General features: G+C 43.2%; 1 protein-coding gene across 1 annotated transcript in view; it reads left to right on the top strand.

Moving 5' to 3' along the window:
- LOC148335961 (alpha-taxilin-like) overlaps positions 1-27,178 on the top strand; it is a 193,678-nt gene that overhangs the window by 132,859 nt on the left and 33,641 nt on the right. Inside the window, exons 8-9 of the mRNA XM_088295960.1 lie at positions 8,412-8,531; positions 17,399-17,473. Coding sequence (XP_088152086.1) covers positions 8,412-8,531; positions 17,399-17,473 — 195 coding nt within the window. The remainder of the gene's footprint in view (positions 1-8,411; positions 8,532-17,398; positions 17,474-27,178) is intronic.

Below are 27,178 nucleotides of genomic sequence, written 5' to 3'. Positions count from 1 at the left end.
TTCTTCACTGTCCAGAAATTGGCAACAATCCGGGTCATACCCGTTCATAAACTTCACATCTGAATTTGCTTTCAACTCTTTGGCCACGTTTTGACCCATTTTCCATTGTTGTCTGAAGTCCGCTATCTTTACTCACGCACACATAATCCCCCACACTATCACCGCTGCTCATCACACACAGCTGCGCAGCCCCTTATTCTCACACACACACACACACACACACTTCTCAGTCAAATGAGCAGTCTGCTTACCAAAGAAATTCAAATCAAAATAATAAAAAACACCGAAGATAATGCCTTATTATTTTATTTTTCCCTAAATTTAATGTGAAATTGTCAGTAGACTCAAAAACCCTGTTTCTCTTCTCTCGGCTGCCGACCAACCGAGAAGCCTCGCTTCTCCATTGTCGACACAGAGGAACATTTAATTTGCTCAGAAACCCTGTTTCTCTTCTCTAGGCTGCCTTATTTAACCGAGAAGCCCGGCCTCTCCAGGTTTTTTTCAACACAGAGGAACTATTCATTTGTTCACCGTGCTATCCGTAGGGGAGACCCAGTCTCTCAATGAGTTATGGCCTAATTCGCTACCGATTCTTTTTATATAACTCCTTGGACGAGCACGATGCAGTTTATTTTAACCGTACTGTCAAACGGCTGGAAGCCCCGCTTCCGCGCGCGCTCTCTCAATCACCTCTTTCACTCCCCTTCCAATTGTTTTAACATTTTTAAATTTTAAAATGGTGGTACAAAATAATTTGAAAAACAATACCTGGTCTCCTCTGGATCAGCCTTGTCCGATAGGGAACCGACATCCGGGCAGACGGTCGCAGCAGGAACTCGGAGGCCCGCTTTCTCAAATGGGGAAGCGCTGACGTCAGATTCGGTGGCCCCCAAAATATCCAGCGACGAGCGTCTGTCCGGGTGTGGTTAGTCGGCACCAAATGAATGTCAGGTTTAAAATGCCCTGACGCCTTTTTTAGACTGAAAATAACTTACTAAAGGTGGCTGAAAACCAAATGCAAACCAGGCAAAGTTTTCGTTTTATGCCATTCGGAATGGGAGAGAGCCAGAAGGAAACAAGCGTCTTGCTTAGTTCAATCCCTCGCACCCTCTGACTCTCACCCTCCGCTCTGTCTTTTTATTGAAGCAAACTCATACCTTAGCAGACAATGGGGGTCTGTCTCCAGGGAGACAGGAAAGCATAAATCACGATGTGAAGGTCTGTTTAACTACACACATCTTCAGGATACAGGAAATTATAATTCACACTGAAAGCAAGGAAATCGAAACTCAGAGAAAAACGTGTGTGCGTATGTGCTAAAGCAACAATGTGTCTGTGTGTGTGTGTGTGTAAGCATTAATGAGTGTATAAAAACATGATTATAAATACACAAACTGATTACATATCCTCAGCCCATCTTACAGGCGTGTGTGGTCCACACGTTCAAGTTCCTGGGAGTACAGATCTCCGATGACCTTTCTTGGACACACAACACCATGGCAGTTGTAAAGAAGGCCCGCCAGCGTCTGCACTTCCTGAGAGTCCTCAGGAAATTCAACCTGGACAGGAAGCTGCTGCTGGCCTTCTATCACTCGTCCATCGAGAGCCTGCTGACGTACTGTGTCTCCACCTGGTACAGCGGCTGCACTGAGGCGGACAGAGTGAGGCTCCAGAGGACGGTCAAAACAGCGCAAAGGATTATTGGCTGCCCTCTCCCCTCACTGTCGGACATCTACACCGCCCGGTGCCTCAGCAGGGCTCTCAATATCGTCAAAGACAATACCCACCCAAACTCACACCTGTTCGACCTGATGCCCTCTGGCAGGCGCTACAGGTGCATCAAATCAAGTACCAATAGACTGAGTAACAGTTTCTTTCCAAGAGCCATCTCCATTCTAAACTCTCACACACACACACGACCACCCTTACCTTGCAGACAGCAACGTGATGTGTTTTTATATATCCTATTCAGTATTATTTTCCATTGCACTAACTATTCTCTTATTTATCTAATGTATATATTTATCCGAATTATTGTTGTATTGCACTGGAGAGGGGAGCTCTCTAATCTCGTTGCACACTTGAATACAATGACAAAGGGATTTCTGATTCTGATTCTGAAAACACTGAAACTGAACTTTGCAGTTTTTGGCGATGTGTGTTGACGAACAACATCTGAAGCATTTGTATTAAGTTCATTTTGTCTTCTTCTTATTATTTATATTTGACTGATTCATTTATAGCAGACAATTTTGTTTTAGGTAAAATTTTTACCTGACATGTTTCGGCGAGTCTTTCGCCTTCTTCAGCTGATGTTCCATGAGGGCGTGACTTACCTGTCAAAAAAATGGCAGGCAAGTCACGCCCCCCGCTGTCCGTTCACTCCTCCAGGTCGTAGAGAGGATGAAGGCTCCCTCGTCCCTGTTCATGGTTTTCGTGCCTCGCTTGCGGATCTCAATCGCCTCCCTGATCCAGCGCTGGTGTTTGTTCTCTTCGGTGTGGATGACCCTGGCCTTCTCCCAGTCCATGATATGGTTTTCCCTTTTGCAGTGGTCGGTGATGGCTGATTTGTAATGTTCCTGTTGTGCTTGTTCTTTTATTGCTCTTGTTTGTCTTGTTGCCATCTCCTTCTCGCACTCTGTCTTGTGTTCTTTCTTTCTTATGTTTAAACTCCTTCCTGTCTCCCCAATGTATGTTTTATTGCATGATTTGCATGGAATTTCATAAATGGAGTTGCATTTATTTTCTGGGTGTATTCTGTCTTTTGGGTGAGAGTTGTGTGTGGTTTGACCAGTGTGTTGATATTGTATTTTTTCATTGCTCTTTGGATACGTTCCGTAATTCCTCTTACGTACGGCAACATTACCATTCCTCTGTGCTCTTGTTTGTTTGTTTTTTCTTCCTCACCTCTGTTGTGTTATTTTTGCTTTTGACCTGCTGATGCATGCTTTTATTTCCTGTCGCCTAGATTATTGTAATGCCCTGCTCTCTGGTCTTCCCAAAAAGAGTATTTCCAGTCTAGAACTACTTCAGAATTCAGCCGCACGGGTGCTGATGAGGACCAGAGGGCGGGCACATATTACACCAGTTTTAAAATTGCTGCATTGGCTCCCCGTGTGTTTCAGGATTGATTTTAAGGTGCTTCTATTAGTTTTTAAATGTCTTAACTGTCTTGGGCCATCTTATTTATCTGACCTTTTCTCGTATCAACCCTCGCGGACCCTGAGGTCCTCTGGCACCGGCCTGTTAATTATTCCTAGGGTGAGGACTGGAACACATGGCGAGGCTGCATTCAGGTTCGCAGAGACTGTTGATATTTTTAAAAGGAGGCTCAAGACTCACCTTTTTAGTTTGGCTTTTAAATGATTTATCTTAGTCTTTTAATTCAGGACTGTCATTTTATCTACTATCATTGTCTTTAATTTTTAGCTTCGTCTTTTAGTATCATAATTTTTCTTATATATTTTAGCTCCGTCATTTTATATTATTGTCTTTTAATTTTTAGCTTCTTCTTTGTCTTTTACTATCATAATTTTTCTTATATATTTTAGCTCCGTCATTTTATATTATTGTCTTTTAATTTTTAGCTTCTTCTTTGTCTTTTAGTATCATAATTTTTCTTATATATTTTAGCTCCGTCATTTTATATTATTGTCTTTTAATTTTCAAATTCTTTCTTTAAGTATCTTCATTTTTTTTAATATATATTTTAGCTCCGTCTTTTTATATTATTGTCTTTTAATTTTTAGCTTTTTTTTTCTTTTAGCATTATCATTTTCTTTTATATATTTTAGCTCCAGTGTTTCCTCAAGGGGGGCCTCCGCGCTGGGAGGTGTGGCTGGCCTTCTCACAGAGGGCTTCATTCCAGAGGCTCCTTCGGCCCGGCGGACCGGGGCCCTCTGCACTATGTGTAGGGTCTATCCCGGTCGGTCTGGGCCGGGGGTCTGTGTGTTGGCGGAGCTCCCTGTGGCCGTGGGCTGTCATCCCTCTCAGCGCGGATGCCCTACCCTGGGTACATTTTCTCATATGATTTCTCTGTGCCTTGCCATGTCTTTCTGTCTTTCTACTAAGACAGTTTATTAGGTTGTGTGAATGTGAGTGTTGTGTGTGTATGCGAGTTCAGGCGTGTATGTGGATGTATCTTGTGTTTATGTTGGGTGGGTGGAATAGGTTTTAGTTTTTTGTTGTAATTTGGATGTTTTTATTGTACAGCACTTTGAGCTGCATTTTATGCATGAACAGTGCTATATAAATAAAATTTGATTGATTGATTGACATGACCTGCCCCTTTTGTTATGGCCCACTGTGGATACTGACAACTTTTTAGTGTGTGTTCTATATGTTTTTCCTCCTGTGTTCTGTCCTCCGGGTATGTGATTATTGTGATGCGTTCGTGTAGTGTTCTGACAACTGATAACTTTTGACTCCTCCTTGACTCCATTTAAAAGATCGATTTCCTCACTTGCTGTTAAATTTAAGCAACTGGTTGCAGAGTGAAATGAGCGTTTCCAGGCTCTGTAATTCTGTGGCTTGTCATTAAACTGAAGTAATCCGGTAAACACCAATTCAAAGCGTGCAAGGTATCTCACAAATTCATTTGAATTGGATTTGTTGTGATTAGAATTAGGAGACAAAGGATAGGATAGGGGTGATGCACGATTTTGGTCGTTGTGAGTGCTGAACTGGTGTGGCAGCGCAGAATGACACTTTTCAAACTTCACTTGTCGGGGCTCACGAAGGTATTCATCTTTACAAAGTTGAACATGTTGGGAAATATTGTGTGGCGTTAATGAACATCCTTTTTATTTGGCTCGTATTCTGTTTCCAAAGCTTTGTTTGTTGAGCGACATACTGCTGAGTGTGTTGCGTGGCTGTAAGGAAGTAGAATCTAACACAAGCATATGACTACGTCGTTCGCTCATGGTTTCACCAGCAGCTTCCATGGCTTTTTCTCTTCCGCAACGGCTGCTGCAGTTTCTTTCTTGCATTCAAGCATTTGCATAGATGCTTCCAATTTAGCTTTTTCGAGTTTCAGGTTATTTTCCTCCTCAGCATAGTAAAGACGTGCTTTTGCAGCTTCTGCTTTTGCTCTCGCTTTAGCTGCTGCAAAGGATGTTGATGAGGCACTAGAGCAGAGGTATTGTCAGGTTCGCCAATTTGACATATAGGGTTCATAGCTGAAAGAAGAGAGGCACTCAGCTCAAGTGGATACAGAGAGGTTAATAAAGTTTATTTGGCAACTTAATTTCCCTTCTGTTCCTCGATGTTTTTCACACATTCCCTTTTATAACATCGAGGAATCAGATTACACTTCGAGAAATCAGATTACATTCAAGGGTGGTACAGTTCGTCTTCTCGAAAGCTGGTTTAGTCCGGTTTATCATTGGTTGCAGCTGACTTTGACGTCAACATCTTTTATCAGGACCCAGCACGATGTTGCTTGCTTCAGACTTCGATGCCAACTTATCAGGGCTCCTCACGATATTGTTTACTTCATCCTCACTTCTGAAGAAGTGCCACCGCCCTGCCAATTGCAGACACCTCTCTGCAGTAAAGATGTCCTCCTGTACCTCCACTCTGACTGTAAACACTCAAGCATAGTCCACTCCACTAATTTGCAACATGTCATGCGCACCATGTATTGAAATAATGCTGCGTCATGGCAAATGTATAATAACCTCTAAATATTATTCTAACAGGTATTCAATTAAAAGTCAGAGAGGTCCAGGACTAAAATTTTTTCCAATTAAAAGGTCCGAACCAAAGTCCAACTTCCCTTAATGTCTTGCCTATGTTCACATTTTTATATAGTTTCAATATTTAGTCATTTTCAACAGAGCACACTTATATACTAAATATTTAGCAATGTTCCCATTAAACACCTTTGCCAGTCAAACAAATATAAGGTGTTTATTTCACATTCAAGAAAATGTGGCTCCAGAAACTTAAGGGTGCCACTTCCAGAAAAAACTGTAAAATATCTCCTGCAGAAATATATCAAGTGCTAAGCATTGAGTTAACACCTTTTACCTTTTTTTTCTAAAATCAAAGAGTTATCAGCCTAAAAAAAAGGGAAAGCCTAATTATCCAAGGAAAACAGGTCAACATGTTCAGTACACAATCAATAAAAATGGCTGTCCTCATGAAAAACTAATTCAAAATGAGCTTTGACACCACCTTTCCTTTTGAATATTTCTATTCTATTCTATTAATGAGAAAAATGAGTTGTGACTGCCCTGCCATTGACTTAAATCTGGGTTGGAACGGAGTCAGGGCCATTGGGATTTGGTAAATTATTTCACACATCTCGGCTTTGTGTTTTCCTTTAAATAATGTTTGTGTACTCTTTCACAACTTCCCCATCACTGAATGTTTTTTTATGTTTCCCCAGAATCCATGATACTTTTAGTGAAAATTCGTTTGCATACCGCTGGGCTGTAAACAAAAATGTAAAAATCTGTTATACTGCACTCGAAGTCCGATGTTTTTACGTGTGCTTACCTCAAACTTCAGCGGATAACTCTGCACAAAAGGGCGGTGCATTGTTTCATAGTGGTGCTTCTCAGTGTTGCGACGGTTTCGGAGCATATGATGCACACTGGTTTTGAATCGGCGGGAGCCAGAACAAAACAACATTTCTCCGTCTATTCATTTAAAACAACACGCATCGACCTTGCTAACTCTTTAGCAAGTCATACTGTCAGCAGCACACTCTTCCGGTCTGCTGCGCAATTGGCAGTGGATCGTAAACAAAAGATTTGATTGGCTCAAATCAGTGACGCCTTTTCCGCATTAACTAGAATTGCAACGTCAACGTTTGCGAATGCGCCCTGAAAAAAATTCATCATAGATTGGTGATGGGGCCGGTCCGAACCATCTGTCGGTCCGGATCCGGACCGCGGTCCGCCATTTGGTGATGCCTGCACTAGAGTGCTCAGACGAAGCATGTGAATGTGTCTTTGACATGGCTACTTGTCCTTATTTTCTCCTTCTGACTTCAGGCGGTTCGTAGGACACTGATTTGTTAACCTACTTATTAATGTGATGATATTTTCCTACCAGCATGTTCACGTTATCTTGCCCGATAGGAAGCAGTGGTTTCACTGTACTGTCTCAGCCTTGTTTGGACAGTCAGCGAAACTCATCTTCTACACCACGACTCAGAATACGTTACTCTTCAGTCCACATGTTTAATAGTGCAGAAAAATGTGAAACTGTAACATACAGTATGAGGCAATATTACCTTCAGGTCACAATAAAACAAAATCAATTCGTCAATATGAATTACTTTACATTCACAAATAAATGAAGTAAATGAGCTAACATTACCTCAACTGCCATAGTAACAAGACATTGTGCTAACGCAATTAGCGAGTGCTAGCATGAATCTTAGCTCTTTTATACATGTTGCCGAATTAACATCTTTTAACATAAAAGCGCCACAGAATTGTACATTGTTAACAACACAAACTTGTACGTTCCCACGATGCTACCAAAGGTGTAAGATGTATGTGGATTGTGCTCGATTGGACATGAATATCATCACATTTCTCTCTCATTGACAATCTATTATTTTACTTCCTGCTTCCGCGTACGCGACGTCCGATTTGATGACGCCATTACTAAATTAAAGTTACGTTGTTGCCATGGCCATGTGCTTCTCACCAAGAAACAATACTTTTGAGGTTCTAAATGTGCATGAAAACTCATGAAACTCTGTAACCACATCAAGGCCTGTCAAACAGCATCAATATATTATTTGGTTAGTGTGCAATTTTCATAAATGGGTACACAGTCCGTCAACAAGATTGACGAAATATTCGATGTGTATGCAACAGCCTGAAACTTGTGTAATACTTTGCGGTTGTAGGGGAAGAAAAGCTCTTCGCGTTGACATTTTCCTACAACTCTTGGGGAAAAAAATTAAAAAGTAAATGTCAGATGATTGGGGGGATTATACAAAATGCGAAGAAACAAATAATTTAGTTGGAGCTATTGCAACAGGCTGCTGACTCTCAATAGTCAGAAACTACTCAATTTTAAGCTATTGCAACAGGCTGCTGACTCTCAATAGTCAGAATCTACTCAATTTTAGAATAAGGCTGTCACATAAAATGTGCCGAAAAAAAGGAAGTGCTCTGAATACTTTACAGATTCACTGTATATACACTACTGATGGCGTGCTGATCAGTGTATCGTGAACAGTTGGTGTTGCCCAAGGGCAGCCATCTCTATATACATATTGTTAGCCCAGCTTCATCAAATCTGGTCACGATTGGCTATATGCCTCATTCTTAACCACTGAGTGATGGCCAAATTAAATCGTGAGAAGCTTTTATTCTTAATACATTAAATCACAGCCGTTCCTACTATTGGTATTCTGACATGTAACATGTGTGTCCCACTTATAGCACATAGACAGAGTGTTCCAGCACAAAGAGCTACAGCGACAGCTGATGGACGCAAAGTTACAGAGAATCACTGAAATGATGAAGGAAGTGGAGGAGAAACAGCAGCGAGAAAGAAACTTTGTGAGTAAATTTTATATGCCCATTGAGAACTTAGTAGTAGTAGTAGTTCTGAAAACCACCTAATGCATTAATATATATATATATTTATATATATATATATATATATATATTAGTGCTGTCAAGTGATTATTTTTTTTAACTAATTAATCACAAAAAAGTCCATCATTAATCAATTGAATTGAACGTGCGCGCGTGTGTGTCCATGTATGCTTCCATTCATAATAAAACTACCAAGTGTGCGCCCTCGGTCGCTCTATTAAAACTGTGACTGACGTGGTATTGATGTAGTGCCAGGTGGGTGCGTTTGTATTACACGGGATGGAATTGAATGCATCAGTATGGGAATGTGCGGTGCATGCGTGTGCGCAATTGCGTCCCCGGGACCATGCTGTACCGTCCTTATTGACGGAGCTGCTGCGTCACAAGGTCCCTATTGTTTCTGTAGAAATTATTATTTTTTTTTTTTTCTATTTTCCGATCGTTCCATCTCATTTTTGACCCCCTAAACATGCACGAAAACTCACTAAACTTTGCATTTTTTTTTTTCTTCTATTTCCCGAAAGTTTGCTCGCATTTTTGACCCCGTAGACATGCACGAAAACTCACCAAACTTGGCAGTCTCATCGGGCATGGCAAAAATTTTTAGATTTTAACGTCGTTGTAAACGACGCAAACAAAATGGCTCTCTAGCGCCAAAGTTATGGCGTGGCATCGCACTGTTATGCAATAAAACAACGCTGAGGTTGAGGTTTAAAATATGAACGAAAACTCGTGAAACTTTACACACACATCAGGCCTGGAAAAATCATCAATATTTTATAAGTTTGTTGTGCAGTTTTTTAAAAATGGCTCGCCATTGCCCCCTAGAAATAATCAATAAAAGCAGCCCCGGTTGAGTGTTTCACCTAGTTTTTTGAAAATTATGTGGAGTATGTATAAGGCCAAGACCTGCAAAAAAGTCTCTTGGAGCCATGAGCGAGGTTTTACAGGAAGTCGGACATTTTTAATTTACTTAAAAGGCGGCGAGTCACCACAATAGACCAAATTCCTAATAACTCCACTGCACATGCTCTAAAAAAATCCAAAACTTACCCTGTACATAAAACATCCCGACCTGAAGACATCTCTATTTCATCATATTGTTCTACACACAATGCCACCTCATGGTATCAAAAAAATATATTTTTTTACTGTTTAATATACTGCACGGAGGGAGGCCTTTTAGCGAAGCCGACTGAAAATTTGTCAGAATAGCCGCAAAAATGTGTTAATCTCAGTGGCAACAAAAGCGACCGTAACATGAATAAGATGATCCGAACTTCTAGAAATTTTTCAAATTTGAGGAAAGTCCAACCCTGAATACATCTGCCAACTTATTTTTCATCGTAGTGGTAGCGCCACTTACTGTTTAAAGCAAATACAAGTTATTTTCGTTGCTGTTTCTCTCAGAGGAGGTTCACAAATTCGCTTATTTTTAGGTTCGAAATTTGAATGAAAACTCATGGAGCTTTGCATCCAAATCAGGCTTGGCAAATTAATTAATATTTAATTAGTTTGTCGTTTAACTTTTTTAAAATGGATCGCTATCGCCGCCTCGAACATTTGAAATAAACAGCCCCGGATCTGTGTTTCATCAAACTGTTTGAAAATTTGATGAAGCATGTTCAAAGCCGAGACATAATAAGAAGTGTCTGGGAGCCACATTCTAAATTGACAGGAAGTCGGCCATTTTGAATTTACTTCAAACATTGACTAGGCTTTGACAACGTAAACTGCTCAAGTGAACAAGTTCGCTTATTTTGAGGTTCTAAATTTGAATGAAAACTCATGAAGCTTTGCATCCAAATCAGGCCTGGCAAATTAATCAATATCGCGACCTCGAACATTTGAAATAAACAGCCTGTGTTTCATCAAACGTGTTGAAAATTTGATGAAGCATGTACAAAGCCGAGACATAATAAGAAGTGTCTGGGAGCCACATTCTAAATTGACAGGAAGTCGGCCATTTTGAATTTACTTCAAACATTAACGAGGCTTTGAGAACGAAAACTGCTCTAACTCTAACTCCGTAAAAATTCCTCTTGAAGATCCCTCAAGTCTCTCGTAAATATTTCACATTCCCAACGTTCCGGTACCCCAACGTTTCCAGGGTTGCGAGGGCCCTATATAGCTGCTCGCAGCTCTAGTTAAGGCCTGAGCAGCGACCGCTGCGAGGTCCCTATTGTTTTTCTAGAAATTATTATTATTATTAGGGCCCGAGCAGCGGCTGCTGCGAGGTCCTTATTGTTTTTGTAGAAATTATTATTATTATTATTTATTTTTTTCTCTATTTTCCGATCGTTCGATCGCATTTTTGACCCTCTAAACATGCACGAAAACTCACCAAACTTGGCAGTCTCATCGGGCATGGAGTGGACTGGAATGAACAGGAAGTGAGTTATGAATTTTTGAAAGTCCAACTTTCGCCCATTTTTGCACGTTTACAGGGGTCATTCTTTTGCACCCTGATCTTAGAGGGTTCATCCGATTGCCTTAAAATTCCGGCTGTACCATCTTAAGACCTGGGAAAACACTGGGACAAAAATTTTTAGTTTCCGAAATAATATATGACGGGGGCGGGGCTTCAAAGTTTTCGCTTATTATTTCCTTCGCCTCAATGGACAAAATGCTTAGTAACTCTCCTGCACAAGCTGTTAAAAATCCAAAACTTCACATGTACATAAAGAGGTCGGTACCCGAAGACAGCTATATGTTTATATTCAGTTATACACCTTGCGCCACCCAGTGCCGACAAAAAATATAATTTTTTTCATTTTGAAGTATTGCACGGAGCCCTTTAAACAAATCCGACTTAAAATTGGTCAGAACAGACTCAAGACATTGATCTTACTCAATACCGAATTTATGACTTTTCGTCAAAGGGTGTGGCTTTTACGATGTCGCAAAGTCTGATTATTCACTGTGGAAACAAAAGCTCCGGCAACATGACTCAGATGTTCCTATCTTCTTGAAATTTTTCACATTTGAGGATATTCCAGCCCTTGAGACATCAACCAACTTATATTTGATTGTAGTGGTAGTGCCACCAACTGGTTAAATAAAATACAAATTATTTTCGTTGATGTTTTTCTCAGAGCAGGTTAACAAGGTCGCCCTCATATTTGCTCGGCCTTCAGGATGTCATAATATAAATATCGTCGATTTTTGTGGAAAGCTGTGGGCGTGGCTTGGCACAGTTCGCCAATAAAACAATGCTGATTTTGAGGTTCTAAATATGAACGAAAACTCGTGAAACTTCACACACACATCCGGCCTGAAAAACTCATCAATATTTTATTAGTTTCTTGTGCAGTTTTTTTTTTTTAAATGGCACTCTATCGCCCTCTAGAATTTTTCAAAAAAGCAGCCCCGGTTGTGTGTATATATGTATATATATATGTGTATATACATATCTATATATATGTATATATATATATCAGAAATCCCTTTATTGTACATGTACACATGTACATATATGTATATATGTGTATGTGTATATATATATATATATATATATATATATATATATATATATACATATATATATATATATACGTATATATATGTATATATATATATATGTCTTTATATATACGTATATATATGTATATATATATATTAGAATTAGAAATCCCTTTATTGTCATTGTACTCAAGAGTGCAACGAGATTAGAGAGCTCCCCTCTCCAGTGCAATACAACAATAATACAGACAAATATATAAATTAGATAAATAAGAGAGTGCAATGGAAAATAATACTGAAGGGTATATAAAAACACATCACGATGCTGTTCTGCAAGGTAAGGGTGGTCTCGTGTGTGTGTGAGAGTTCAGAATAGAGATGGCTCTCGGAAAGAAACTGTTTCTCAGTCTATTGGTCCTCGATTTGATGCATCTGTAGCGCCTGCCAGAGGGCATCAGGTCGAACAGGTAAAAGTTTGGGTGGGTATTGTCTTTGACGATGTTGAGAGCCCTGCTGAGGCACCGGGCGGTGTAGCTGTCCGACAGTGAGGGGAGAGGGCAGCCAATAATCCTTTGCGCTGTTTTGACTGTCCTCTGGAGCCTCACGCTGTCCGCCTCAGTGCAGCCGCTGAACCAGGTGGAGACACAGTACGTCAACAGGCTCTCGATGGTCGAGTGATAGAAGGCCAGCAGCAGCTTCCTGCCCAGGTTGAATTTCCTGAGGACTCTCAGGAAGTGCAGACGCTGGTGGACCTTCTTTACCACTGCTGTGGTGTTGTGAGTCCAAGAAAGGTCATCGGAGATCTGTACTCCCAGGAACTTGAACGTGTGGACCCTCTCTACACACACGCCTTCGATGCAGAGGGGGCGCGGTACCGTCTTGTTCCTCCTGAAGTCGACGACGATCTCCTTTGTTTTTGCAGTGTTGAGTTGCAGTCTGTTGTCCTCGCACCAAGCCGTCAGCCTTTTTACCTACTCTCTGTAGGCTGTCTCGTCACCTTCCAAGATCAGACCGACCACTGTCGTGTCGTCAGCAAACTTGACGATGGTGTTGTTGCCGTGGGCTGGACTGCAGTCGTAGGTGTAGAGGGCGTATAGGAGAGGGCTCAGCACGCATCCTTGAGGGGAACCGGTGCTCAGCGTGCGGGTGGAGGACGTGTACGGGCCGAGCAACACAGTCTGGGGTCTGTTGGTCAGAAAGTCCTTAATCCAGATGCGTGTGAGGGCAGGGAGGCCGAGAATGTCCAGTTTGGCGACGAGGATGTCTGGGATGATCGTGTTGAATGCCGAGCTGTAGTCCACAAAGAGCATCCTTGCATAGCTCTACTGTTGTTCCAGGTGGCCCAGCACAACATGCAGAGCAGTGTCGATGGCGTCCTCAGTGGATCTGTTCGCCCGGTATGCAAACTGGTAGGGGTCCAGAGTGGGAGGAAGGCAGTCTCTGATGTGCTGGAGAACCAGCCTCTCGAAGCACTTCATGATGACTGGTGTGAGAGCAACAGGACGGTAGTCATTCAGGTGGACGGCGGGTGACTTTTTGGGGACAGGAATAATGGTGGAAGTTTTCAAGCAGGAGGGGATGACTGCTTGAGCCAGGGAGCGGTTGAAGATCCTACAGAAAACATGTGACAGTTGGTGGGCACATGCTCTGAGGACCTTGCCCGGTATTCCGTCGGGTCCAGTAGCTTTCCTGGGGTTAACAGCCAGGAGCGCGCGCCTCACATCGTGTTCCTCTACGGTGAGTGGGGGGGAGTTGGAGCATGAGGTGCAGGGGTGTGACGGTTGGGGCGAGTCAAAGCGAGCGAAGAAGCAGTTAAATTCCTCTGCCAGCGATGCACTCGGGTCTACAGAGGTCGTGCTGCTGCCACGGAAGTTGGTGATGCTCCGTAGACCCTGCCACACCTCCCGTGGTCTGTTGCTGGCAAGGTGGGCCTCCAGCCTCCCCTTGTAGATTGCCTTGGCTAGCTTGATGCCTCTGCTCAGGTCAGCACGAGCCACCCTGTATTGGGCTTTGTCGCCCGACCTGAAGGCAGCGTCACAGGCCTTGAGGAGAGAGCGGACCCTGCTGGACATCCAGGGCTTCGCATTTGGGAAGGTCCGTATTGTCCTGTGTAGGGACACAGTTTCCATGCAGAACTTGATGTAGTCCAGTACACGGTGCGTGTAGACATCAAGGTCCTGATGATCAAAGAGGTCCCAGTTGGTGTCTTGAAAGCAGTCCTGTAATTCATTCATGGCGTCATCACGCCAGGTTTTCACAGTCTTTGTGGTGGGCCTGAATCTGCGCCTGAGAGGGGTGTACGCAGGTGCGAGCTGCAAGGGCAGGTGGTCTGACTGGCCGAGGGGGGCGAGTGGGAGGGCCCTGTATGCGTGCTTGATGTTCGAGTACACATGGTCGAGAGTGTTGTCTCCCCTCGTTGAGCACTTGACATGCTGGTGAAACTCTGGGAGTACAGTCTTTAAATTGGCCTTATTAAAGTCTCCCGCTACTATGTGAACGCCATCAGGGTGGGCCCGCTGATGTTTATTGATGACGCACGCGAGCAGCGAGAGCGCCGTGCTAGTGCTAGCGTCGGGAGGGATGTAAACAGCTGTGACGATCACTACCGTTAGCTCCCTCGGGAGAAAATAAGGCCGGCATTTGACGGACATGAACTCGATGTCGGGGGAAGAGTGCTTCTCGACGATCGTGCTAATGCCGCACCAGTTCTCATGCACGTAAACACAGAGCCCCCGCCCCTTCTCTTACCGCTGGCCCTCGTCCGATCCGCGCGATGTAGCGAGCGCCCAGTCAGCTGGATGCTAGCGTCGGGGACGTCGGCGTGCAGCCAGGATTCCGTGACGACGATCACACTGCTGTCTCGCACATAACGGTTTCCCAGGATTAGTAATCCCAGCTCGTCGATTTTGTGGACCACGGATCTGGCGTTGGTGAGGTAGAGACTCGGCAGTGGTTGCCTGTGGGGCTGCCGTCGCAGCCGTTGCAAGACACCGGACCTGCAGCCCCGCTTCTGCTTCCTCTCTCTGCGTCGCCTGCGCCGCCTCCCGGTCCCGATGACAAGCCACGGTGAGCCGGGCGGCCTCGCCAGTTCGTCCGGAATTTTGCGATCATAGCAAAATTCCTCTGTGATGGTTATTTCGCATCGATATCCAATGTCCACGATGTCCTGGCGGGTATATCGATGCTGTGCCTCAGTTGGTGCCAATAAGAGCAAGCAAACACTAATAAAAAGCAATAAGGAGCACTGGGAGGGAGAGCTGTTAGCCGCTGCGTCCATGCGCGCCGCCATCTTGGATACGATACACTTGGATATATATATGTATATATGTATGTATATATATATATATGTATATATATATATATATGTATATATATATATATATATGTATACATATATGTAATTATATTTATATGTATATATATATATATATATATATATACATATATGTAATTATATTTATATGTATATATATATATATATATATGTAATTATATTTATATGTATATATATATGTATATATATATATATATATGTATATGTATATACAGTGAAACCCCGCTACTTCGCGGTTCACCTTTCGCGGGTTCAGTGCTTCACGGGTCTAAAAAATATTCGGGGGCATTGTAGTTTCGCCGAGCGGCACAAGGGGGCGCTGAAGCGGTTAGACGTCTGGCGTGCGCCGAAGAGGAGAGTGGACGAAGAAGAGAGTGGACGAAGAAGAGCAGGTTCCCCCGGACACGATTGGTGGCGACGTTTCGCGCGGTTCGAACCGTATCAGAGCTCCGGCCGGCGTGCGTGGCAGTTAAACCGTAGATGAGCACCTTCCCCGGGCACGGGCGGTGCCAAACGGCCCCTAAGTTTAACCGAATGGGAGCTGCCGAGGAGGAGGGCATGCTCGCGTCACAGTAAGCCGAAGAGGAGCACCTTCCCCGGGCACGGGCGGAACGCGAGGCTGTCAGTTATGAATGAATAAATAAATAAATAAATAAATGAAGAATGCCACCTTTCATTTCACTGTCATGATCCGTGCCTGTCATGCCGCGTGTGTTTTTGTTTTTTCAGCTGTGTGGGCGTTCCTCCATCGATAGTCTCGCGCCATGCGGTCAGCTGCTGCGAGACCTGCTGATTACACTGACTATATTGTGATTATAATAAATATTGTAACGTTGTATAATAAATCAGGCCAATTTGTCCATCAGCGAACGCTTTTATTATTAAGCCAAAAACGGCTGCTTTTGGCCGCAACCACGCCGATCAGAGAGAGAGAGCAACATAACGTTCACTCCCCTGCTGCCTTCACAGCCTCCACAGAAAAGAGGAAAACACAGAACCCTTGAACCATTTACAAAGTCGCTACACTATCTTTGTATCACCACCTTTTTTCCCGTGTCTGCGTTTGGAGAGTCCTGTTCAATCCTCCAGCTCTGCTGGAGGATCATAACATTCACAGGGCACACCGGACGGCGTACCAGCAGGTAAAAGTCGAAGTAATTAAATAAATACAAAAAGAAGTAATTGAATAAATACAAAAATAATGGCTGGGGAATAAAAACACAAGTTTTAATAATAATTTGTTTTTTTTTTTGTTATAACATGAATTTCACTCTCTCTCTCTCTCTACCCATATATATATATATATATATATATATATATTTTTTTTTTTTTTTTAAGCATTTTTGAAGGTGTGCCGCTACTTCGCACCTATATATATTTATATATATATATATATATATATATATATAGGTGCGAAGTATATATATACGGTGTTTTTTTTTTTTTTTTTTTTTTTTTTTTTAAGGTGCGACGCTACTTCGCGGATTTTCAGTTTTCGCGGGTGGTCTCGGTCCCCATTAACCGCGATAACCGGGGGTTCACTGTATATGTAAATATATGTATATGTATATATGTAAATATATGTGTATGTATATATTTGTATGTATATGTAAATATGTGTATGTATATATATGTATGTATATGTAAATATGTGTATGTATATATATGTATGTATATATGTGTATTTGCATATGCATATGTATGTATATATTTGTGCGTGCGTGTGTGTGTGAATAAATATCGATGAATAATTGAGTGTATCCCGAGCCCTTGACCCCATGTCAAAGTGTCTTTGAACAAGATAATGATCCTCCAGTTGTTGGCTCGCAGTCGGTGAATATGAATCAGTGTGAAGCTCAATTAGGGGCTAAATAGGTAGAAAAGCGCTATACAATCGACCATTTGCCATTTTGACTGACTCTAACCCATATGTTGCACATTTAAATATTCAACCCATATCAAACAAAGTTATGCTGGGTCTGTCATTTTTCACGTGACTTGACAGTGAGCATTTTAACTTTTGTCATTTCAGTTGCTGAAAGATGCCACCGAATCCAGACGAAAGTGTGAGATGATGAAGGAACAAGAAGTTCAACTCAAGCACCAGGTCAATAAGGAATCAGTCTCACAAGCTTACATTTTTGGGGGGGTTATTTTTTCTTGGTCAGGAGTTCTCAAGAGATGGACCTCGTTGTTGCCATTAGAAAGTAGACATCTATTAATTTTTCCCACTGATTTGTGTGAGTTACTTTGCTTCCTTAACCCATTCGACCCCCGGCATTTTCACAAGAGCAACCCCCACAATCGCAATTGCTTTTCTGGATTTTGACTGATTTTTCAAGGCCCACAGAATGCTGTGTTCTAAAGCTATAAAAGCATTGACTACCAAAAGAAAGATTAGACTCTTTTCTTTCATTCGGAAAAATAAAGTAGATTTCTATCTTTTTCTGTTTCTGGCTGATAGCCTAAGAAAATAGCTAAATTTGGTCAGAATTCCCATTCCTTCCCCCCAAAAAATTTGAGAAAAGGACTTAAAGTTTCACAACCTTGACTTAACACAACTATTTTCTCTTTTGTGACAGCTCAAACATCTAAATAATGCGTTCCTGCTGCTTCTGATAACAAAATGACAGTTTATTTGCACAAAAAAAGATTACTGAACTGGTGAAACACTTAGTTTCACAACCTTGACTAAACACGACTATTTTCTCTTTTGTGACAGCTCAAACGTCTAAATAATGCATTCCTGTTGCTTTTGATAACAAAATAACAGTTTATTTGCACAAAAAAAGATAACTGAACTGGTGAAACAATATACAAAGTGCATGAGTGACAGTGTCTGCATGTTTGTGCATGTGTGTGCACGCCCACGCCTTCCCCCATACTAATTACAATATATTTATCTTGTTCAAAAAATGGTAAAATAGTGTCAACATTTTGAAAAACAGCAGCTCCGAAACTTGATTTTGTGTAATTGCCTTTCAGCAAATGTTTATTAACTAACTTGAGTGACATGTAAAAGCTTTTTGAGATATTAGGAAATAAGAATCAGAATGCCCTTTATTGTCATTATACTCAGTGTGCAGCGAGATTAGAGAGCTCTCCGCTCCAGTGCAATACAACAATAATTTAATTATATCTCTGAAATAGATTAATTAAAGATTAAATAATTAAATAGAAAATAAATAGTATATTGGATAAATAAAAAAAACATTCTGTTGCTGTTTTACAAGGTAAGAGAGAGAGAGAGAGAGAATCGGTCCAGCCGATTATCGGTCTATCACTAGTACATATATTATTAGTATTACTGGAAACTTCATAGTATAGTAGGGCGTATATGAGAAAATGAAGAGTGAGCTTCGAATGGCTGCTACAATACATGTCAAAAAAGCACCTAATATTATTAAAGGTGCATCTGCAGAACACCGGGTTCCTTTCTTGACATTTTCAATGAGAAAGTAGCGGACATGCTCAGTCATACAAGTCACAAAAAGACACAAATATGTTGAGGGGATTTTAATGTTGATCTATTAAACCCACACGGTTACCAAAAAACTACTGCCTTTATTAATGTAATGCATAATAATTGTCTTTTTCCTGTAATTAACTCATTGAATACCAGCCATTTTCACTGGAGCAACCCGCTCAATCCCAGCGTTTTCCTGGGTTTTGACTAATATTGCAAGGCCCACAGAATATTGTATTCTATTGCTATATAAACACAGAGCACACCAAAAGAAAGATGAGACTCTCTTCTTTCAACAGAAAAGAAAGTTTGTTTCTATCTTTTTCCATTCTTGAGCAATCGGCATTTGAAAATAGCTAAATTTCATGAAAACTCCAATCCCTGGGGAAAAAACTGAGAAAATTAGCTTTTTGTAAACTGATGCATTTCGACCATAATTTGAACTTTGACACTATTATTTATGGCTTTTATGACACCTCAAACATCTAAATAATGTGTGCCTTCTATAAAATAACAAAAAAAAGCGCAAAAAATTTGTTTTTGATAACAAAATAAGTTTATTTGCACATAACACAAAACAACTGAACTGTTGAACTATGTACAAAAATGAAATACAGTGTCATACATACTTTTTTTGTGTGATATAAAATAAAACGGTTGCCTTGATGCAAGGGCACACAACATACTTCACACCACATTCTTGTCTCACTCCGCTTGCCTTTGCGCAAACAGACCCGACACTTTCTTTGTGGTCTGGCTTTGCTGGTCCGTGACAAATAGGCAAGCTTGTGTTTGTCCAAAGGCTGGGCAAGCCGAATTGGTGGATCTGATTTGTAAGGGGCCCGTGTATTTTGTCCCTGACCCACAGCACCCTCAACAGTTGCTTCCACCATGATGAGCGGCTTTGATGTCCATGCGTCTGCAACATTTATCATGAAGTCTAAAAGGGAACGTGCCTTGTTTGGGTGTCTGGCTTTAAAAATAACATAAGCGTTGAACATGCTCAACTGGAATAAATATGAAACAAACTTTTTGGGCCAGTTCAGGGTCCTTCGCATAAAGGGGTAATAAGCAGTATTTTGGTCCAATCTGTCCACCCCATTCATGCATGAATTATAAACAACAACACACTCCGGCTTCATCACGCTGAGCTTTCTCCTTTCACCTTTCTTCCACACGTCAACCTTCTGCATTTGATCCTTGTGGCAGGTGGTCACCATCTTCACTGTGCGCTTGTGCTGCCATGCAATCACCAATACATTGCCGTTATGGCAAGCAAGTCTTCCCCCGGGCCCCAAGGTGCTCTTTGTGGCCTCCTTTATCATTTGTGGCTCTCCTCTATTTTGCCGAAGCGTGCCGCACACATCAGTCTTTGCCTCAAGAAGCCTTGTGCACATGTCCACCGAATTATAAAAATTGTCCATATAGAGGGTGTATCCCTGTCCGGTGAGGCGGTCAAGCAGCACAGGCACAATGTTGGCAACCGTACAAGCCTCACCTTTGTATGGCTGCAAATTGAAACAATAGCCTGTTTCAGAGTCACACAAAATATATGATTTTTATACCATATTTTACGGGTTTTTGTGGGTTGTAAACCCTAAATGAAAGGCGCCCCCGCCACTTCATCATCCCCTCGTCTATGCAAATATCTTTGTTTGGCTGGTTCAGTGCCTTGAATTTTTCCAGCAGGTAATTGAGCACCTGATTGACCATGTAAAGTCTATCGGACGCGTCAAATGTTGTTGCCGTATTGAAATGGAGGAATCTCAAAATGTTTTGATAGCGGTTCCTTGCCATTGTCTGACTAAAAATAGGGATTGTATGTAAATTATGTACAGACCAGTACATCGGACCAGAGGTTTGTACACAGGCAGGAGAGCAACCAAGTTGTGGTCAGCTTTGCCCAGCGGGGGGAGGGGCAGTGACGTGTACGCCTCCTTGGTGTTGGCATAGAAGAGGTCCAATATTTTATTGTCTCTGGTGTGGCAGGTTACATATTGTGTGAATGAAGGCAGAGAGGAGGAAGGAGAAGCATGATTGAAGTCACCAGAGATAAGGAACAAGGCATTTGGGTGCTGTGTTTGTAGCCTGCTCACAGCTGCATTCAGTGCATCACAGGCTGTCTCACCGTTAGCAGAGGGTGGCACGTACGCCGCCACCGCGATCACATGACTGAACTCTCGCGGTAAATAGACCGGTCGCATGCTAACAGCTATCATCTCAATGTCCCGACTGCAAAGTTGATCCTTAACAGTTATGTGCCCAGGGTTACACCATCTATCATTAACAAACACCGCCAGCCCTCCCCCTTTTCTCTTACTGCTCTCCAGTGTCCTGTCCGCGCGTAGTATTTAGAAGCCGTCCAATTCCACGACGGCGTCCGGCGTTAGCTCTGTTAGCCACGACTCCGTGAACACCAGCAAGCTAGCCTCCCGGACAATCCTCTCGTGCCGGGTGAGCGCTGTTAGCTCGTCCATTTTGTTGGGGAGGGATCGAACATTCCCCATAATAACGGACGGGAGGACGGGGTGATATCGTCTCCTCCTTGCCTGGCGTTTAGCCCCCGCACGACATCCCCGTCCGTCTCTTCCTCCTCAGCTCGCGGGGGATATCGGGTCTCGCTCCGGGAGCCCACGCGGGGTTAGCACGGAGTGCTAACAGCTGATCTCTTGTGTACACGATCGATCCGTAGCTCAGAGTTTCGTCTCCGGACACGATCGCGCAAAAAACAGCTCCCAACAGCAGTAAAACCACCGCAAGTTGGGTGTCCATTGCTGAGATGAGGTAAAAATAAAATAAAGGGTAAAGAGAAAAAACACACGAAAAAGTCTCAATAGTGAGCCACGCTGCTGTAAACAGGCAGCCACTCGCGCGGCGCCGGAACCAGAAAATACTTTGCAAATATTGTGCCATATTAGCTGTCTTTAACACGTCTCAGAACAAAACACTGTGTTTAAGTTACCACTGGGCCTTGACCAACACTGTTGGACTGTGGCGCTTGTGGGCAGTTTTGAGAAATGTTTCAAAAATAAATGTCGGTAAAGATGTCTCCATTTAGATTGTATTTAAGAATCCTAGAACAGTCTTTGAATTAAATATACTTCATATTTGGTGATTTTGCATCAATTCCAAGATATTATTCAAGTAAATATCTGTTCTAAGCTTTGGAAATAATAGTTGAAAAATGTGATTAGTCACAATTAATCATGGATTTTTTTGTGATTAGTTAAAAAAAATTAATCACTTGACAGCACTAATAAAAACACATTATGTCGCTGTTCTGCAAGGTAAGGGTAGTTGTGTGTGACAGTTCAGCATGGAGATGGCTCTCGGAAAGAAACTGTTTTTCAGTCTATTAGTCTTTGATTTGATGCACCTGTAGCGCCTGCCAGAGGGCAACAGGTCGAACAGGTGTGAGCTCGGGTGAGTTTTGTCTTTTGTGATATTGAGAGCTCTGCTGAGGCACCGGGTGGTGTAGATGTCCGACAGTGAGGGGAGAGGGCAGCCAATAATCCTCTGTGCTGTTTTGACTGTCCTCTGGAGCCTCACACTGTCTGCCTCAGTACAGCCGCCGTACCAGTTAGAGACATAGTACGTCAGCAGGCTCTCGACGGACGAGTGGTAGAATGCCAGCAGAAGCTTCTTGTCCGGGTTGAATTTCATGAAGACCCTCAGGAAGTACAGACGCTGGTAGACCTTCTTTATCACTGCTGTAGTGTTGTGTCTCCAGGAGAGGTCATCGGAGATATGTACTCCCAGGAACTTGAATGTGTGGACCCTCTCCACACACACTTTTGATGTAGGGGGTTGGCACAGTCTTGTTCCTCCTGAAGTTGATGGCCATCTTCTTTGTTTTTGCAGTGTTGAGCTGTAGTTTGTCCTCACACCAAGCCGTTAGCCTCTGGATCTCCTCCCTGTAAGCATTCTCATCTCCTTTGAGATCAGACCGACCACTGTCGTATCCTCAGCAAATTTGACGATGGTGTTGTTTCCGTGAGCCGGGCTGCAGTCATAGGTGTAGAGAGCGTACAGGAGAGAGCTCAGCACGCATCCTTGAGGGGAAGTGGTGCTCAGCGTTCGGGTGGAGGATGTGTAGGGGCCGAGCATCACAGTCTGGGGTCTGTTGGTCAGAAAGTCCTTAATCCAGGTGCGTGTGAGAGCGGGGAGGCTGAGAATGTCGTTTGGTGATGAGGATGTCTGGTATGATCGTATTGAATGACGAGCTGTAGTCCACAAAGAGCATCCTGGCATAGCTCTGCTGTTGTTCAAGGTGGGCCAACACAACATGCAAAGCAGTGTCAATGGCATCCTCAGTGGATCTGTTAGCTCGGTATGCAAACTGGTAGGGGTCCAGTTTGGGAGGAAGGCAGTCTCTGATGTGCTGAAGAACCAGTCTCTCAAAACACTTCATTATGACTGTTGTGAGAGCAGCAGGAAGATAGTCATTCTGTCATGACCCGTGTCGCTCATGGCAGGGTTTTGTTATTAATTTGTCACCGTCCATGCCATGCCTTTGTTATTGTTTTGGTTTTGGTCAGCTGAGTAGGGGCGTGTCCCCTCAGCACTCCGTCCCCACCAGCCACGCACCTGTCCCCCGTTAGCCTCGCACACCTGACTCCCATCTGCTCCCATAATTCTGGACTATTTAACCACCCCGTGCTGACAACTCAGCGTCGGAACACTGCTCCATTGAGGACTGTCACGGCCGCTCCCCGATCTCGTTCTTGCTCTCGTTCACGTTCATGTCCCTCAGTATTTGTCACTATCTTTGTTCCACGTTTTAGTTTGCCTTTGTTATTTTTTGCACCCTGCCACGTTGTTTGTCTTTGTTTGATTCAGTTAATAAATTCCCTTTAAGTTACCCTTATCCCTGCTTCCTCGCATCTTGGGTCCTCCTCCACCTCGCCGACCTGCGATCCTGACACATTCAGGTGGATTGTGGGTGACTTTTTGGCGACAGGAATAATGGTGGAAGTTTTCAGGGGGGGGGGGGTGACTGCTTGAGCCAGGGAGCGGTTGAAGATCCTGCAAAAAACATAGCTGATAGCTGGTGGGCAGGACTTTGCCTGGTATTCCGTCCGTGGCTTTCCTGGGGTATACTGCCAGGAGAGCATGCCTCACATCGTGTTCCTCTAAAGTGAGTGAGGGGATGTTGAGGCATGGAGTGCGTGGGTGTGGCGGTTGAGGTGAGTCAAAGCGAGCAAAGAAGCAGTTTAGCTCCTCCGACAGCAACGCACTCAGGTCTACCGGTGTTATGCTACCTCCTCAGTAGTTGCCGATGCATTGTAGACCTTGCCGCACCTCCCGTGGACTGTTGCTGGCAAAGTGGGACTCTAGCCTCTTCTTGTAGTCCGTTTTGACTTAATGCCTTTTTTTAGGTCAACACAGGCCACACTGTCCAGAGCTCTGTCGTCTGACCTGAAGGCTTGAGTAGTGAGCGAACCTGGATGGACATCCAGGGTTTCTTGTTTGGAAAAGTCCGAATAGTTTTGTTCAGGGACACAGTTTCCATGCAGAACTTGATGTAGTCCAGTATGCACTGTGTGTAAATATCAAGGACCTGATGATAGAAGAGCTCCCAGTCTGTGTGATGGAAGCAGTCCTGTAATTCATCCATCGCGGTCTCGTGCCATGTTTTAACAGTCTTTGTGGTGGGCCTGCGTCTGCGTCTGGTCTGACTGCCCGAGGGGGCTGAGGGGGATGGCTCTGTACCCGTGCTTGATGTTTGAATAAACATGATCAAGAGCGTTGTCTCCCCTTGTTGGGCACTTAACATGCTGGTGGAACCTTGGGAGTACAGTCTTCAAATTGGCCTTATTAAAGTCTCCCGTTACTATATGAACGCCATCAGGGTGGGCCCGCTGTTGTTTGTTGAGTAAGTGAGTAGCGAGAGCGCTGTGCTAGTGTTTGCATTGGGAGGGATGTAAACAGCAGTGACCATCACTACTGTTAGCTCCCTCGTGAGATAATAAAGCCGACATTTAACGCACATGTACTCGATGTCAGGCGAGGAGAGTCTCTATAATCCTGCTGACCAATCCTCATGCACGTAAATACAGAGACCCCCACCCCTGCTCTTACCGGACCTGCAGCCCCGCTTCTGCTTCCTTTCCCTTCGTCTTCTGTGTCGCCTCCCGGTCCTGATAACAATCCACGGTGAGCCGGGCGGCCTCGCTAGTTCGTCAGAAATTTTGCGATCATAGCAGAAGTCCTCTGAGACGGTGATTTTGTTTTGATCACCAATGTCCACGATGTTCTGGTGGGTGTATCGATACTGTGCCACAGTTGGTGTTCATATAACCGAACATACATAAATAAAAAGTAATGAAGAGTACTGGAAGGGAGAGCCGTTAGCCGCTGCGTCCATGCGCGCCGCCATCTTGGCAAAAAAAAATGGATGTGAGAGAGATGTGGAGGAAAAGATAGATCTTACACGAAGAGCGTGGGGGTGGCTGGCAGGCTGTGGGCGGTGACCAGTTCTTGTGACGGCTTTTGCCACCCATTGATGAGGAGCGACACAAGGGGTTTCCCAGTGAAAACGATTACTCCTTGATTGGAGGTCAAAGGATGGTTCGGACCAGGTGGTGACGTCTGCGGCTTGATGCATTCTGTCTTAGTCTGCTGGGTCCATGACTGGTCAGTGTGTACTGTCACGTGAGGTGCAGAATTTTGGACCCAGAAGTAGATATTGCACAGAAGTTGAAAAGTAAAAGTCTTTATATACAAAAGCCAAAGTAAAAACAAAGCAGGGCTGATTCAGAAGACTTGGAAGAAAACTTGACATATATACCGTGTGTCACTGAATAACTTGAGCATTAATACTCAAAACCATCATGCCTATATGACGTAATAAAGAAACAAGCTTAAAAGGACCATAGCGACTGCAAGATACGCCAAGGAACAAGTCACAACCGGGTGTTTACTTAGCTTTTTTTTTACATGTTTGTGAAGTCACAAAGCTTTGCTCGTATTCCATATGTTCATGATGGAACAAAATTGCTTTCAATCGTGGCCATTTTGGCACATTTTACGTTATTCTGACTGACGTCCCTCTTGTCAACCCCAAATCATTTAGACTACGGAAGTGAATTGGCATCTTATTAATTTACCTGCTGAGATGGGACACTCCTCCTTATTTGAAACGTTTGCGTGGCTGCAATCATAGTCAAATGGCTGGATCCAGCCCGCTGATTCGCAGAATGCTTTACCACTTCCTTCTCCTTTGCCGTCAATACGCACTGATTTGCCAAATTAGTTTTTCAGCACTTCCTCCTTCTTTATGGCCATCGACGGACTTGTTTGTCTTTCCTTTTCAAGGCAATATGAATACTCAATGTAAAATTGCACATCGTGAAAGCAACATTGACGATATTGAAGACTTAACTAATATCCTTGCGTACATTAGCCACCCTGTGGCACAGTGCATACGGGCATTTATCACTATGAACACAAACCAAACTATAGCTCGCGTTACACTTTTTGACAAATAAAACGTTACGATAATCAGAATCAGAAATCAGAAATCCATTTATTGTCATTGTACAGTGTGCAACGAGATGAGAGAGCTCCCCTCTCCAGTGCAAAACAACAATTTAATTAAATATATAAATTAGATGAATTAAAGAATAAATAATGAAATGGAAAATAATACAAAATTGGATTAATAAAAACACATTACGTCGCTGTTCTGCAAGGTAAGGGTTGTGTGTGTGTATGTGTTGAGAGTTCAGCATGGAGATGGCTCTCGGAAGAAACTGTTTTTCAGTCTATTAGTCTTTGATTTGATGCACCTGTAGCGCCTGCCAGAGGGCAACAGGTCCAACAGATGTGAGTTTGGGTGAGTATTGTCTTTGACGATATTGAGAGCTCTGCTGAGGCACCGGATGGTGTAGATGTCCGACAGGGAGGGGAGAGGGCAGCCTATAATCCTCTGCACCGTTTTGACTGTCCTCTGGAGCCTCACTCTGTCTGCCTCAGTGCAGCCTCTGTACCATGTGGAGACACAGTAGTTCTTCTCAGTTTAAATAAAGAGATTCCAGCCCACACTGTGGTTGTTTATGGGCAATCAATATTTGAAATACATACAAAGTAGCTTCAGAAAAATCACATTATCTTATCTTAATGTAAAATAAGGTGCTACTGCACCCTTGTACTTACTACTTTGCGTCACCATTACACCAGCAGCCGCAAGTCCAACTCCCCCAGGTAAAAGCAAAGTTAGGGGCCAAAATAGTGACTTCCAAAATGCAGGCCCCCTTTCCTTGAAAGCAGGGTCTTGTCAACTCTACAAGTGGTGTACCTGTCAACCAATGTTTGATGATTAAAGCTAAACCCAACAGCTGATAC

Source organism: Idiotropiscis lumnitzeri, chromosome 5 (assembly GCF_059441095.1).
Source record: "Idiotropiscis lumnitzeri isolate Australia: NSW breed Sydney's pygmy pipehorse chromosome 5, RoL_Ilum_1.0, whole genome shotgun sequence".
In the NCBI taxonomy this organism is placed as follows: Eukaryota; Metazoa; Chordata; class Actinopteri; order Syngnathiformes; family Syngnathidae; genus Idiotropiscis; species Idiotropiscis lumnitzeri.
This window is presented reverse-complemented; position numbering and strand designations above follow the sequence as displayed.